Source organism: Gopherus flavomarginatus, chromosome 2 (assembly GCF_025201925.1).
Source record: "Gopherus flavomarginatus isolate rGopFla2 chromosome 2, rGopFla2.mat.asm, whole genome shotgun sequence".
In the NCBI taxonomy this organism is placed as follows: Eukaryota; Metazoa; Chordata; order Testudines; family Testudinidae; genus Gopherus; species Gopherus flavomarginatus.
Window position 1 is genome coordinate 216,180,217 of NC_066618.1, and position 15,804 is coordinate 216,196,020.

A 15,804-nucleotide genomic window follows, 5' to 3' on the forward strand; every position below is an offset into this window, starting at 1 on the left:
ATGGCTACACTTGCAGATGTAGAGCACTTTGATTTAAACCAGCCTTCGTAGAGTGCAGTAGGGAAAGTGCTGCAATCTGTCCACACTGACAGCTGCAAGCTCAGTGGCATGGCCACATTAGCTGCTCTTGCAATGGCCACAGAGAGCATTGCATTGTGGTAGCTTTCCCAGCATGCAAGTGTCTTCAACGTACTTTTCAAATGAAGGGGGTGGAGTGGAGTGTGACAGGGAGTGTGTTGTGTGTATGGAGGGGGAGAGTGGGTTTTTGGGGGTCTGAGAGCATGTCAGCATGCTGTCTTGTAAGTTCAGACAGCAACTGACACCTCTCTCCCCCGCCCCCCCACAGCATTCCACAGTAGTGGTTGTTTTGTCTCAGAGCAGATAAGCATGCCGGCTGTCAGAAACAGAGCTTTCAGAGGGCATGTCGGCATGCCTGCAGTGATTCCAAAACAATGACAAGTGTGGCCATTTGACTTAAGGGGATTATGGGACATATCCGGAGGCTGATCAAGGCGCAGTAATGCAACATCTCATTCACACTAATGCCCGGGCGTTTCAGCCAGTGCGCACCAAATGTTAATCTTCTCACCAAGGTAGAGTACCGGGAGCGCTCTAGCCCTGGAGTCAGAGTGCTCTATGTGCCTTGTCAGTGTGGATGGGTAATGAGTTAGGGCGCCTGGGGCTGCTTTAATGCGCTCTAACTCATAAGTGTAGCGAAGCCCTAAGCAAGGTTAGCCTAAGGCTTGTCTACACTGACACTTTACAGTGCTGCAATTTTCTTGCTTAGGGCTGGGAAAAAACACGCCCCTGAGCGCTGCAAGTTTCAGCGCACCAGCAGTGGGAGCTATACCCATCATGGAGGTGGGTTTTTTTAAAGTGCTCTTCCAGCACTGTACTGCAACTACACAAGCCACGGCAGTGTTTTAACATTGCCAGTGAAGACATGCCCTGAGAAGACAACCATGAGCCACCACTAGGCTTCTAAGAGCCATGAGTCCTCACAGTGAGCCCCAATCAAGCCAAAAAAGATGGGTATCATTGGTACCAACGGCCACTGAGCTTGCCGTACCCAGAGCTCGCACAGAAAAGTCCTAACAGAACACGCTGGGCTGCCTGATGAGCACAGACAGAGTAACGTTGGTACCGACAAGAGGAAGTAGAGATTCTGCCCGGGAAGGCTCCTTCGGTATAGAGAACGGCATTGGTACCTCTTCAGTATACAGTAACTCCTCTCTTAATGTTGTAGTTATGTTCCTGAAAAATGATACTTTAAGCGAAATGTTAAGCGAACTCTATTTCCCCATAAGAATTAATGTAAATAGGAGAGTTAGGTTCCAGGGAAAAAGATAATGTATACATATGCAATATAAGCTTTTTAAACAGTTTTAAACAAACAATTTAATTCTATAACAACAAAGAGTGCGGTGGCACCTTAAAGACTAACAGATTTATTTGGGTGTAAGCTTTCATGGGTAAAAAACCTCACTTCTTCAGATGCAGAAAGCTTATGCCCAAATAAATCTGTTAATCTTCAAGGTGCTACTGGACTCCTTGTTCTTGTGGATACAGACTAATACGGCTACCCCCTGATACTTGATACCATGCAAGGCACTAATTTAATACTGTATACAGCAATGATGATTGTGAAGCTTGGTTGAGGTGGTGCAGTCAGAGGATGGGATATTTTCCCAGGAATGCCTTGCTGCTAAATGATGAACTAGCACTTAGCTCAGCCTTCAAGGATTAACATGTTATTAATGTAGCGTCACACTCTACAAGGCAGCATGGACTGAGGCAGGAGGGAGGAAATAAATAGATGCACGACAGTGGCTGCAAACACTTCCCTGTGGAAACTGAACGTGATGATGAACCCACGCTATCCTGCTGGAGTGCACTTATCCTTCCTCTGGACAGCATATGCACGGCTGCATAGGCGCCAACTCTTCAAAGTGCCTGAGTGTGCGTGTGTGTGAGAGAGAGAGAGAGAGACAGAAAAACACACACCGTGTGTGTGTGACAGAGATGTGTTGCCCCTTTAATTGCACTGCCCTTTTAAGTAGATCAGCATGTTCAGACACAACAGCAGCTTCCAGCAAGCTCCCTCCATCCTGAGCCCAGTCATGTTGTCACCTCCCCTTCCCCCAGCTCTGTGGAGATGGGGTACAGCAGTGGGGGGAGAGGGACATCCTGACAGCACCCCGTCCCTCTCCCCTCCACACAACAAGCAGGAGGCTCCTGGGAGCAGCTCCAAGGTAGAGGGCGGGAGCAGCATGCTGCAGTTAGGAGAGGGACACCTGAACTGTCTGGCAATGGATAGCATGCTGGCGCCTGCCCAGCCTCACACCTACTTACAGCGAACTTAGGGGAGCTGATAGGGGGGCTGCCAGCCCACTCTGGTTCCAAACCCCCATGAGGGTGGGCTGCTCTTCCAGAGAACCCTGCAAGTAATGGACAAAACAGATGGCCAAATGACGTTATAAGGGAACATTGCGCAACTTTAAACGAGCATGTTCTCTAACAGATCAGCAACAATAACCGGGATGACGTTAAGTGAGGAGTTACTGTATTAATCATTGTTGGACTGTTAGGCCAGGACCACATCTCCAACTCCATCGATTCAGACATCTCAGCACCGTTCAGACATCCCAGCACTGTCAACCACTACTGGTGCCAATGCCTACAAGGTCGCCAAACTTCTGGTACTTGAGAGACCTTTCCGTGTTTAACACACTGGAATTACCTCTACTCGGTCCTGGGTCTCTGATACTGAGTCTGTCTCGAGCTCCAGTTTCTCCGTCGGCATCGTGCCATGCCATCCTCATTCTCTAGTGGGAAGTCAGACAGCGAGCAGGAGGACATAATCTCCCGTCGCTCCTCTCATGCACCTTATGGTACTGATTACCGGTAGGGACCTCAACTGTACCGTCCTTCTGACCCTCAACTTCCCTCATATGGGCAGTGATGGTACCAAGTACCAGGGCCTTTCCCACCATCACAGTGGCCTTACTGGGACCCTTGGCAGGCATATAGGCATCATGCCTTTCGAAGCTGTAGCATGGCTTATCAGGAGCCATTGAGGCTTCCTCCTTTGGTCAACACAGCTAGAGCATCTGTGCTTCCTGAACAAATGAGGGAGGTACAAGAGGCAGATATTGAGGAAGAGGTTGCCCTTCCTCCCCCGGACTAACATCTCATCTTCATCACCAGATAAAACAGTGATGCCCCCTCCACCGTCATTGGCAGATGACTTCAAACTTTTTCGGGAGCTGGCTCAAAAGGGGGCAGATGCATTACGACTAAAGGAGGTGACAGAGTCACACCATAAGTTACTGGACATTTTACACTCCTGTCCCTCATCCAAAGTAGCCCTTCCTATTAACGTGGCTCTCTTAGACCTTGCAAAAATTATATGGCAGACTCCTGCATCAGTCCCACCAACATGTAAGTGGGCTGATAAGAAATATTATATAACAGCAAAAGACACGGAATTTCTCTTCTCCCACCATCTCCCTAATTCAGTCATTGTGGATGCAGTGAACTCTAGAGGTTGACAACACCACGTGAAATCCACTCCGTATTATAGGGATTGGAAGTGCCTCTATCTCTTTGGGAGAAAGGCTTACTCCATCAGCCACCATACAGTTCCGTATTGCAAACTATCAGGCCTTAATGGCAGAATATGATTATATCAATTATTCAAAACTCAATTCCTTTGCTGAGCAGCTCCCAGATTCTCACAAGGACCAATTCAAGGCTGCTATTAACAAAGGTCATCTAGTGACTAAGATGGCACTCCAGTCAGCACTCAACTTACCTGACACGACAGTACGTTCCATGTCCACTGCCATCATGATGAGACAAGTCTCTTGGTTTCTCTTATTAGGCTTTCCTAAGGAAGTTCAAACAACCACAGGCACAAAATTCCCTTTTGAATGTTCCTTCGAAAGCACAAAATTGTTTGCAGACGAAATGGATGCTTCCCTCCCCACACTGAAAGCCTCCAGGGCTACTCTTTGATCATTTGGAATTTACACACTTGGGCAGAAGAGAAAATATAGTCCTTGGCCCTCATTCAGACCCTGTTCATCACAGTATTCAGCCCAACATTCTTATGAGCCTCAAAAGAAGTAGTCTAGGTTCCCCAAACGGAAACCTTTGGTCCCTCAGCCTACTTCTTTCCAGCCATCCACCTCAAAACATCAGTTTTGACAGGTGGGTCTAGGTGTCGTGAGACTACTCCCTTCAATGCCATCTAACGCTGGCCAACCTTTCCATCTCTATGGGTGACATCTTGCTCCGTTCCACAGCTCCTGGAAATGGGTAACTTCTGACAAATGGATGCTAGAGATTATACACAATGGGGTACTCCATTCTCTTCATCATCCTTCCCCATCCCTCTTCAGGGACCCTTCTCAATAGAGCCTGTTATGACAAGAGATAGACCATCTCCTCAGCATATGAGCCATAGAACCAGTACCTTAACATCTAAGAGACAAAGGTTTTTACTCTCGTTACTTCCTGATAACCAAGAAAAAGGGAGATTAGAGACCCATACTAGACTTCAGGGCAGTCAACAAATTTGTCAAGGCTCAGAAGTTCAAGATGGCTACTTTAGCAACAGTTATTCCAGTGTTGGAACAGGGAGACTGGTTCTTGGTCCTTGACCTACAAGCTGCTTACTTCCATATTTCTTCCATACTGTGTCACAGATGATACTGCAGATTCACACTAGGACAGGATCACTACCAGTATGGAGTATTCCCCTTTGGCCTCCATCGGTTCCCAGAGTATTCTCCAGGGTCCTCTCTATAGTGGTGGCCCACCTATAGGGCATCATAATCTACCTGGACAGTGGTCACCTCAGAACACTCCTTTGAAGCTCAGTGACTTTGGATTTATTCAGAAGTCTGGTCTTACAGATCAAACTAGAAAAGTCGACATTAACCCCGGTATAGAGACTAGAATTCACAGGAGCCGATCTCGATTCTTTCCAAGTGAGAGCACTTCTCCCACATCATAGATTCTTCAGTCTCTCCGTGGTTTAGAGAGAGTATCTGGTGCAAACCAGCAGTGTCACCAGACACTGCCTTCAGCTGCTAGGGCACGTGGCTGTGGACACATTTGTGATAGCTCATGCCAGTCTTCACAGGAGATAGCTCCAGTCATGGTTCAGCTTAGTTTAGAGACGGAACAAAGACAGCCTAGACAAACCGCTATCTCTGCCCACCAAGATCAAACCATCCTTGAATTGGTGGAAGTACCCAGTCTTCATGGGATTCCTGTTTGCACAGACTCCTCTATCGCTACTTCTCATCACCGACATCCTTCAGAAGGTAGGGCACACACCTTAACCACCTCACAGTACAAGGCAGTACAGTACGAGGTTTGTCTTCACATCAGCCTCCTTGAACTCAGAGTAGTCAGGAATACGTGTGCTCATTTCCTTCTGCTGATCAGAGGCACACACGCAAAGATCATCACAGACAATATACTGTGCATGTACTACATAAATTGTCAAGGGGACACCAGATCACCCTCCCTTTGTGCAGAAACACTAAAACTGTGAAAGTGGTGCATTTCCCCCAATCTTACAATATCAGCGGCCTACTTTCTGAGAGTGCACAACATGACAGTGGACAGTCTCAGCTGCAAATTCCCACATAACACAAATGGGAAATATTCTGATACTCCATGACCTATTCCGACGATGGGGGGCAACGATAATAGACTTGCTTGCCACTTACCAGACCAAGAAATGTCAATGGTACTGGTCCAGAGCAGCCATTGGCCAGCTTTCCATGGGGGGTGCTCTCCTCTTCTCTTCTCTTATAGGACAAAGGCCTTCTTTAAGCCTTTCCTCATTCCCTCTATTGCTGAGAGTCCTGTTGAAAATAAAGAGAGAGCAAACTTCATACTGATTGCTCCCACCTGTCTGAGACACACTTGATACCCTTAGCCTAACTCTTCGACTCACTCCTTCCCTCCTCTCACAGAATGAGGGACCCACTCTCCATCCCATCCTGCAAATATTATAGCTCAAAGTCTGTCTCCTTCATGGTTCCACCACATAGAAACATCCTGCTCTGAGGAGGTACGGCAAGTTATTTCACAGCAGGAAAACTGCTACCTGTCGTACTTACCTACAGAAGAGGATTTCAGATGTGGTGCCATTCCAGAAGAATTACTCCGAATACGGCCACTGTACCAATAGTCTTAGACTGTTTGTTGACTCTTAAGAAATCAGGATTCTGTTATTTCACTAAAGGTGCACTAAGCAGCAATAGCTGACTTTTCACCAACAAATAGAAGGATACTCAGTTTTGTCGCACCCAGCTACAAAGAGGTTCTTTAAAGACATAGCGAATCTCTTTCCTCAACCCAGACATCCTACCCCACAATGAGACCTGAATTTAGTATTAAAAGGGCTGACCATACTGCCCTTCGAACCCATGGCCACTTGTTTACTAACTCACCTTTCACTGAAGACGGCATTTCTGATCACCATTATCTCAGTAAGAAGGGATGGGGAGATAGTGGCTCTGATGGTGCATCCTCCCTTTTACAGTCTTCTTTCCTGACAAATTCACACTCAGACCACACCTGAAGTTTATCCCCAAAGTGACTTCTGCAGTTCACATGAATCAACTTATTCATCTCCCCACCTTTTATCCCAAACCTCACCAGGGTAGTAGGGAAGTCTTTCTACATACACTCGATGTAAGGAGAGCCTGGGCTTTCTTTTTGGATAGGATAAAGGCTTTTAGGAAATGTCTTATGCTCTTCCTCTCCGTTGCGGATAGGTCTAATGGCACAGCAATTTCATCTCTGAGACTTTCTAAATGAGTCTGGAACTGTATCAAACTCTGTTACCAGATTTGCAATTTAGCAGCTCTCTCCGAACTCGGCGTGCTCTGTAAGATCAATTTTCTCGTTGGTTGCCTTGTTCAAGGGTGGTCTCCATACCAGAAATCTGCAGAGCAGCTACTTGGGCATCTGCATGTAACTTTGCAGAACACTATGCTCTCCTGGAGGACTCTGCTGCAGATGCTAGATTCGGCTCAGCAGTATTATCATCCATAACAGACTTGACTTTGAAGTGCCAGCCTCCTTTGGGGGATACTGCTTGGGAGTAACCTATGTTGGAGCACCCATAGCGATGCTACTCGAAGTTGTTACTCACATTGTGCAGTAACTACTGTTCTTCAAGATATCTTTCCCCCATGGGTACTCCTTGACCCACCCTCTTCCCCTCTACTTCAGAGTTCTCATCATAAGCTCTGTGACAGAGAAGGAACTGAGGAGGATTCACCCACACAACGCCGGTTAGCCTCTTGGCAGAGCACAATGGGGGGACAGCGCATGTGTGCTCTGAACAGACACTGCTACTAAAATTCTCTGATCTGCAGTGCGGGGAAACAGACACAGCTACAGTGGAGCACCTATAGAGGGGCACATCTTGAAGAACTAGACCTTCTCAGCAGTCAGGTGACTCTGGGGAGGGGGAAAAAATGTGGAGGTTTGAGGGTTAATTGAAAGAGACAAATAGAATCATAGGACTGGAAGAGACCTTGAGAGGTCATCTAGTCCAGTCCCCTGCATTCATGGCAGACTAAGTATTGTCTAGACAATGCCTGACAGGTTTTTGTCTAACCTGCTCCTAAATATCTCCAATGATGGAGATTCCACAACCTCCCTAGGCAATTTATTCCAGTGCTTAACCACCCTGACAGTAAGGAAGAAATAATAATAATAATAATAATAATAATAGGAAGAGATAGTTAATACACCCAGCAAATAGCTTTGGTGGAACTTCAGATTTCAGTATTCTGCTAGCTACAGGTCAGTACAAAAGCAGGAGCCTCCCAGGCACAGTCCAGGGACTGCAGCCTAATAAGAATCCCAGGATCTGGGGGCTACAAGGGGAATGGGTTTCTTGCCAAGGTATAGTTCCTGGGTTTCTCTAGTGGGTCATTTAGTCTTCACATTGCTTTCCTTTTATAATGAGGAGGAATTGTCAACTAGTTTCTGTTATGGTTTGTGGTGATAGACTTTTTCAAATGATTATTCACAGAACCACATTTAACAGATTTTTCCTCAGAAGCGTATAATCAGTTTAAAATACCTGTAGGCCTCTTTCTCTGCAGTGGTTTAATACGCCGTATATAGGTTCTAATTTGGAACTAAACAGGAATAATATAAATTACACAGGGTACAGATTTTATCTGCTCTTTATTCTATTCTCTATAGGTTCTTTTAGTATCCTCATTACTATAGTGTCTGAGCACCTTCCGGTAGTTCACTAAGCGATGTGACTTACTCTGTCACATGTGGTTTATGTTCTGTCTGTCTAATCTAGTCCCTGGGAAAAATTGTGTGAGGAGTTTGGGGTGGGGGTTGGCGGCATTCAGAGTACATGCTACTATGTTTGTTAAAGAAGGCCTCTTTGAAGTGTGTCTAGTACTTGGAGTGGAAGGTAGTGAGGTTTGTGATGATCCTAAGTTCTTGTGGGAGTTTGTTCCACAGTCTTGGACTGGCCCCTCAGAGAACCTGTCTCCCAGACAGACTGACTTTACCCTTATTATAGAGTTACCTTGAGCCTGAGAAGAGGAGTTGTCAGCCATGGTTTTCTGAAGTTTTAGTCTGGCTTTTAGATAATGCTGGGCCCAGGCCACTGAGTACCTTGTACTTCCTTCAGTGTGGAGTCAATGTAGAAAGTAGAATACAGGTTTGATGTGCTTTTGGTAGCCTGTGAAAATGAGGAGATAGACTGCAGCATTCTGTAGTAATTGGCATTTCCTTAGGCATGATGGTTTCATGACAATGTATTGCATTGCTGCAGTCCAGATGAGGTGTGATCCACAGTGCTCCAGGTCCATTCCCTCTCATTGCCTCCTCACTCCCAAAGTTGCTTTCTAGATAGCAAAAGTTCTGATATCTGTAACTGGCTACAACTGAGAATTTGTGTGTATATATATATATATCCCTGTATTTTAAAATTTCTGGTATCCTCACACCATGGACTTGCCTACATGAATTTAGCACATGACAAGTTGGGATATAAATCTACAGCAACTAGCATGCCACACAGTAACTCTACATATAGATCCTGCTACTGCATATTAAAAGTTTCCTATTGTACTACTGTGTGCTAGGGAACTTTTAATGCACAGTAGCAGGGTCTACATGGAAGATTAGTGCATGGCATGCTAGTTGATTTGTACTTGAACTTGCTATTCGTTAATTGTTTAGACTAACAAGCACTGTGAGGTAATGCACGCTATTTACTAACATATGCTTCTTTACTGAGTTTCACTGAAATCTTGGTAATCGGCACTTCGCTAAACAATATCCTTCATAATTTTGCAGAAAAATCTCTACAAAGAGTTATGTAGAGATAATGTAGTGAGGCCTGTTTAATGTCACTTTTAAAAAGGTACAGTACATTTACTAGTATACTGCGAAGTATCATGAATAAAAACTAAACTACAATTGACCTGTAAACAAATGTGTATTTTATTAAGCATTATCTTGTTTTGCTGTGTAATAAATAATATGGACAATGAGGAAGCAAGGAACCAACTCTGCCTCCAGCTGAAGGTAAACCTACCAAGGAAACAAAACATTTTTCCAGTTTCATCAAGAAACTTACGTTTGTTATTCTTTTCTACCTAAAGTAAATCCATGAGTATGTGATGTGGTTAAGTGTCTGAACATTGCTTTCCTCTGTGCCTCTCAACTAAAATTTCTTACGGGAGTGCTGTTTGTTTAAATACAAAAGGCCAGGAGGTTCATTGTGGAAGGGTCCATTATATGCAACATCTAGAAGACTCTAGATCTCAGTTTTGCATGGTTAATAAAGAGCTATTTGAATTTCAGAGTGTGGCAACCAATGTCTACTTTGCATGGCAGCCTACAAGTTGTCTTTAACTGGCACCACTTGTAATTGAGATACAAATTTAGCTCTTATAGGGAGAAGATCTGTGTCTGCTGTGAGTTACATACAGTCACAGCTGGTGAGAGGGAATGGGGCGACATCAGCAGAGACTGCCTGAACACAAGATTCTAGCAGTTACTGCTTCTTCTAGAAGCCGCAGCTGTTAGATGATTTTTGGTGTCTAGAGGGGCAGTTCTCCAGGTGCCATTCCCAAAGACAAGACAGCTAGAGGATTAGGTGCAATTTATTCCTACTCCACCCTAGAACTAAATCAGTACAGTGTTGCAAGGGGGAGAGTGCTGCTTTTGAGTTCAGAGTGAGTGACAGTGAAACTGTCCAGTGTGACAAGTTTTACCTGTTCTATTGACATACTCCATTCTATCAACTTGAGTTAATCTGTTGTGTAGATGTCTGATTTGTCACTACAAGGAATCCAAGTGGTCCTTCCTCCCCAATTTCTTGCTTTAGGTGGAGGATGATGAATCCCCTGGGCCTGGGTCAGGAGAGAAGTGGAAGCGGAATTGAAACTGCAGGCTTCCATACATAGCCGTGCAGGGAGAAGAGAGAGGGAGCTCATTAACCTATGTGGCTTCATTGCTGCTGGCTCTGAATTCCCAGGTATAATTCCCTAATTATACCTGGTCTTCTTGAACAGTCCCCCCACCCTATTTGGGGGGCAGGAGTGATTCTCTCACACACATCCCTTTGGCTAGCCCATGCTAGAGGGAGGGAGAAGCAAATGTGCACCCCATCCAGCTCCCAGTCTCAGATCTTGGGTCTTCTGCTAATCCCATCTGTCTGGTGATGACAAAGTAAGCAAATATCAGTAGGGATTAATGGTTATTCCTATAGAAGAGGGGCGGGGTTTCCTTTAGATGAAGCCTAAAGCAGCTAAGTTTAAAAATAAAAAACAAAAACAAAAACAAGATTAGTTTTACTCGCTACCTTTATTTTAAAGAATGAGTCAGCAAAAAGTGTTGATATTTGGCTGCATTACTTTGTGCTACCGCTGAATCCTGCATGTTCAGAGGGGAAAGCTATGCAATGTCAATCTGGTGGAGTGGAGCAGACCAGGTGGTATGTGCGCAGCATGAATGTCTGTTCTAACCATAATAACAAGGACATGATAACAGTTTTCAAGTACATAACAGGTTGTTGCAAGGAGGAGGGAGAAAAATTATTCTCCTTAACCTCTGAGGATAGGAAAAGAAAGCAATGGGTTTAAATTGCAGCAAGGACAGTTTAGGTTGGATATCAGGCAAAATTTCCTAACTGTCAGGGTGGTTAAGTACTGGAATAAATTGCTTAGGAAGGTTGTGGAATCTCCATCATTGGAGATTTTTAAGGCCAGGTTAGACAAGCACCTGTCAGGGATGGCCTAGATACATAATACTTAGTCCTGCCATGAGTGCAGGGGACTGGACTAGATGACCTCAAGGTCCCTTCCCGTCCTACGTTTCTATAAGAGGTTGACATGGGATAGAAATTTGATAGAACAAATGATATTCCATACTGGTGAATTGTCTGCCCCCCACCCCCACCCCAAGCAATGCAGCTTCAGTTTCAGTTTCATCACTTCTAGATACATTGCCACTAAAAACACGTGTCATGGAATAACATTACTATAATTAACATTGTTATGTTAGTTTAAAATACTATTATTAGGGTTAGAATAATCGCAGTAAAAAATGTTAGCTTCAAGTATGAGGCCTATGAGTTCAATGTGTTGTGATATCTGTATATAGTTTCAAAAGTACATATCTGGTATGTTTCAAAAGCTAGTTAATCCAGTAATGGTATTCATGTATGATACAGGTTGGGGTTACTTTGAAGAGTTGCCTGGAATCTAGTCACAAATTGTGTCAAATACAAACTATTTTTAAAAGGCAACTGCTATATTCTCACAAACTTGAAAATGTTATCAAAACCTCATTAAACTCTCACGAGCTTCTTCACCACATTCTCACACATTAGTACTGACTACTGTAAGATAGGATATTGGAGTAGTTTGACCGCTGGTCTGATTATTATGACAGTACATATATTGCATTAATGCGCAACCTATAATTTCAATTGTTTGTATTTGTCTGGGTCATTCCCCATTTTACCTCAGCAATTAGGATTCTTCTCAGTGAGAGGCCATATTGTTCTCTTCTGAGTCATAATGAGCCTAGTCGGGTCTTAAAATCTGAGATTTTGAAGTGGCATAATGCAATGAAACGCGCTTATTTGTAATTAAGTGAAAGAAGATATTGATATTTTCTAATAGAATTACATAAACCTTCCCCTTTCCAAATATGTCATGTATGTCTATAAAAGAAAATAGTAAGTATTTTAGCTTAATGTAATTGCAATTGCTCTGTGATCTTTCAGAAGAAAAATTAAGCTGGCTCCATAACTCTTCAGATGTTTTACAGAATACATTTTCTTGCTATTTATTGGGGTTTGTCTTTTTAGTCAAGCAGCTTAATTTGAGATTTTTATGTTTAAAGCTCTTCAGTATATTTTTTATACACTTCTAAAATTTGCTAGTTGAATTTAGTATCTTGTTTATAGTTCTGATATGCGAATAAAATATTTGTGATTCTGTATTGTAGTCCAGTTGGTATCCAACAGATGTTTCTGCCCATGTTCCTATAACACTCTTTTATAATTATTTCAGTGCAATGCGTGTACTGCTGTCCAAGCTACCACGGCCATGGATTGTGGATGAGAAGAAGGATGACGGCTATACTGCCTTACATTTGGCAGCACTCAATAATCACGTGGAAGTGGCTGAACTCTTGGTGCATCAGGTAAGGCTTTTCTCTCAGGAGGATTGAAATGTCTCATGTCTTTGATTAACCTTATTGAAGCAGATACCTTGCCAAAGCAGCTGGGATAGCATTGGGCTGCATTCCCTTTGCTATGTGCCAAGTTTGCCCTTTGGATTATTATTTTATTGGCTTAGTTGTAAGAGGTACAGAGAGATTAAATTGTTCGGTACTTTTCTGAACAAATTTAACCCTTTAGAGTCAACAACTTGGAAATTGTGCAGTGAGCTAGTGCTAGTGCTCTAGAAAATATGACACTGGTAATTTTTTCTAATCTCCTTGATTTGGGAGGTATCACATTCAGAATCTTATTATTTGCTCTAATTAGCTACCTTACTTCTAGATTTACTGTTGAAATCTGACATTCTTCACATCTTTTTCAGGGCAGTGCTAACCTGGATATCCAGAATGTAAACCAGCAAACTGCACTGCACCTTGCCGTTGAACGACAGCACACACAAATAGTTAGGGTAAGCCATCTGTAATAAGCCACGTGGATTAGCTTTATTCTGTTCAGTGTGACTTTAATTATTAAGAGAAGGTAGAATTCATGAGCCTCGTATAACCACTTGTTTTAGCCTTTAAGATTAATTAAGATGTATCCTGAATTTAGATAACTCATTTAAACCTTCTGGGCATACCGAGTGACAAAGGAAATACCCCATCTACTTATGCTCTTATGGTGACAGATACTTTAATTGTATCTTTCTTTCATTGGGCTTCTTATACAAGAAATAATTTCTGGTATCAACCAGTCAAGAAACATGTTTTGTGAGGAGGCAAGGTTGAAAATACATGTAGTATCAATCATATACTTGTCTGCCACTTAAGGTTTAGAGGTGAATGCTTGGATGCAGAAAAGCATTATCTTCTTGACATAACTAGCATAACAGATCCAAATTCTTCTTTCTGTCCACACAACTGAAACTCTTTCATCTGTGTCTTTATCTCCCACCTTGATTATGGCAACTGCCATTTCTTTGGCCTCTCTGACATTTGCATCATCTTTTTCCTGTTCAGTCAAAATGGAATTGCTAAAAATATCTTCTTACAGGTTTTTTTTACCACCTTCTCTCTCAGAATCCCAGTGACTCCCCTTTTTCACTGCATCAAGTTCAAGCTTACTATGATGGCCTTTGGGGCCTTATGTAATTTTGCCCGTGTATACTTATTCACACTTGGTGGTGGTTGTGTCCTCTCCACCTCTGCTCTGCTAGAGATGCCATTTGTTAACCTTTTCCATAACCATTTTTACTTTCAGATTCCATGCATGCATGCTGGCAAGCCCCCATCCTCCTCTGAAACACTCTTCCTGAGCTGTGTTCAGATTATTACTGCCTCTTCATTCAGATCTCTTCTCGAGATCCACCAGTTTCACGCTGCCTACTGGAAACTTATTAAATAATTTTATATTAATGAAATAATTTTAAATAAAATACAAAACACACGTGTTTTCTCTATCATGCTGTTTGCTACCCTTTGGGGTAAATGGGTAATCTTACTGTTTAAAGTGGTCTTCTCCCACAACAGTCTCAGTACTTTCTTCCATTCTGTTCCTTGAAAACAGAATGCCTGCTTTAAACAAATCCATCAGGCCACTACCATCTCATTTGTCACATCCTTCCTCCTCCCCAACTCTTCATGTGTCTCTCCTTGTCTTAGATGCTAGGCCCTTCAGTGCAGGGCTTGTGCATTTTATATACTACCTTCCACAGCGGGAGTCCAGTCCGTACTGTGGTCTCTTGACGCTACTAATACACATCTACCTCGATATAACGCTGTTCTCGGGAGCCAAAAAAATCTTACCGCGTTATAGGTGAAACCGCGTTATATCAAACTTGATTTGATCCGCCAGAGTGCACAGCCCCGCCCCCCTGGAACGCTGCTTTACCGCGTTATATCCGAATTTGTGTTATAATGGGTGGTGTTATAAAGGAGTAGAGGTGCATATAAATTGTAAATGATTTTTGTAAAGCCATTAAAATGAAAAACAACTAAGTATGTTTAACTTTATTTTATATATAAGGTGCTAGGTTTGTGTCTCTGATCTCTTAAACAGTAACCTCTGTTAGGTGGAATGCCACTTTCAGACCTTAAGTTCTGTGGTTATGTCCTCTATGGGGACCCATAGTGTGCAGTTTGCGGAGGATACAAACCCACAATGTGGCAAGAACAGGGGAGGGAAAGGAAAAATGAGTGCGATGAGTGTTGAGAAACTACTACAGATGTCAGATTTTCAATCTGTGATTTTTTCACAGGTAGCATTTCTTTGTTAGATAAAATGAAAACAAAAAAGACTGGAATACTTATTGTCACAGCTTGTTCAGACTTCACAGAGCCAATAGATGGTAGTGAAATTATTCAGGTTAACACCTTTGATAGAAGTTTGTCCCCTAATAGCCAAAGAAATAAGTTAAAGCTTGATTTTTTTCATATTGAACATCCTTTGGGGGCACAGTTTTGTGTGCGTTGTAAATATCTACCATTTTGTGCTTGCTATTTGTAAATGCTTTTTTCTGACAATGCAGTGCAAACATAATTATAACCATGAACACAGACCTAATTTGATAATCAGGCCTGGGCGCAGTATACAGTAATATTCATGATTCCCAAAACAGGATAGCAATTACCAGGATTTTGAAAATGTACTCAACACCTACTAGGCTAGAAAGCTAACCCTATTGACTAGGATGAAAAATACCTGTATTGCCACTTCTCCCCAAGGCTGTGCCCTGATTCTTGTCAATTTCACTGCTGTTTAGTGTTCTGAATAGGTGCAGTTTTCACTCTGCATCTGGGCAAAGCCATGAGCAGCAGCAGAAGCACTGGAGCTATTCCCAACTGTTTTGTTTTAATAAAATAATACTGTATCTATTCAGACTCAGGTCATATTTGGAAAATTACCTTTTAAATCGTTTGTGCCCAAAACTGCTTGTTGAAATTAAAGTTGAGAATTGATGGCACCAGTTTAGGAAAACTTTCATTACTTCCAAGGGTGAATGATGCAGAGCTTCTGTCATTATTAAAATCCAATTAGAATGTTGATATTTAGCATAT

The 15,804-nt window shown here is 43.0% G+C and overlaps 1 protein-coding gene across 2 annotated transcripts in view; it reads left to right on the forward strand.

Annotated features, from left to right (window-relative positions):
- MIB1 (MIB E3 ubiquitin protein ligase 1) overlaps positions 1-15,804 on the forward strand; it is a 118,411-nt gene that overhangs the window by 78,647 nt on the left and 23,960 nt on the right. For both annotated transcript variants that reach the window (XM_050939205.1, XM_050939206.1), the window contains 2 exons: positions 12,597-12,729; positions 13,131-13,217. In XM_050939205.1, the coding sequence (XP_050795162.1) occupies positions 12,597-12,729; positions 13,131-13,217 (220 nt within the window). The remainder of the gene's footprint in view (positions 1-12,596; positions 12,730-13,130; positions 13,218-15,804) is intronic.